Raw genomic sequence first — 984 nt, forward strand, 5'->3', positions numbered from 1 at the left:
CTCCTGGATCTTTGTCGTTTCATCCTGGACAGTGGTCTTGGCACTCACTAGCCCTCGGCCTCCCTCGCTACGCTTGGTGTACAGTCTCAGGGTGCTGGATTTGGGGTGAAACCCTCCATGCATTGTGAGGAGCTTTCTCATCTTGATGTCAGTGGCCTCAGGCTCTAGTCTAGTAATGTTGTCATGAAGCAAATGAATGGGTTCCCAAAAAAAAAATCAGATGTTGAATCAGAAAATTGTTCCCACTCTTTGATCTTCATCATTTTGGATAAGACCAGATTGTTCTGCACGTTTGGCTTGTTTTATGGTGCAAATGGAGGCACAGAGTGTCTGTTATCGTACTAGGGACCAAAAGTCCAGAGGTCAATTTTCACAACATACTTTGAAAATTCACTGTTCTGTGTTTATGTAAGTGCAACACTAAGTTTATGGAGTTGCTGTAATTATGTGAAATGTGCAGTGTAAATACCTTACTCAAATATAATACAAATTGGGGCACAAAGACGCAACATTGCTGTAAACCTTCAAATGAGTGAGTCTTTAGTCATTGTTAACCTGTCCAGTAAAAACTTTACCAGGAAGTTTACCAAACTGTTAAAGTGCTTAAATATTTAACTTCACAGAACACTGACCTAGAATGATTGAAGAGAGTGTTTGTATTTGTTCTGATCTTTGGTCAGTACGTATTCTCAATTTAGAGTGACAGCAGGGCAGGGAGGGAACTTGCAGTGGCAACAAACTGACGCAGATTATTTTTTAATAATGGAGATATTAGATGTGTTTGTACAGACATCCAGCTCTTTCTCCCTGTTAGGGGCTCTGGTGGTCCTGCTGCTTCTCTACCTCATCTCCTCTTCCAGCTTCAACTCGCAGGAGATCAGGAAAGAACCTCCAGGACCAAAACCACTTCCCCTGCTTGGGAATCTGCTGCAACTCGACCTTAAGATACCCTACAACACATTATTGAAGGTGAAGAAAGGGCTG

At 42.3% G+C, this 984-nt stretch overlaps 1 protein-coding gene across 1 annotated transcript in view; it reads left to right on the forward strand.

The window, feature by feature from the left end:
- Positions 1 to 984, forward strand: part of LOC123978379 (cytochrome P450 2K1-like) — a 5,182-nt gene that overhangs the window by 1,413 nt on the left and 2,785 nt on the right. Inside the window, exon 5 of the mRNA XM_046061628.1 lies at positions 579 to 632. Coding sequence (XP_045917584.1) covers positions 579 to 632 — 54 coding nt within the window. The remainder of the gene's footprint in view (positions 1 to 578; positions 633 to 984) is intronic.

The sequence above is a fragment of the Micropterus dolomieu genome, linkage group LG10 (assembly GCF_021292245.1).
Source record: "Micropterus dolomieu isolate WLL.071019.BEF.003 ecotype Adirondacks linkage group LG10, ASM2129224v1, whole genome shotgun sequence".
Classification (NCBI taxonomy): Eukaryota; Metazoa; Chordata; class Actinopteri; order Centrarchiformes; family Centrarchidae; genus Micropterus; species Micropterus dolomieu.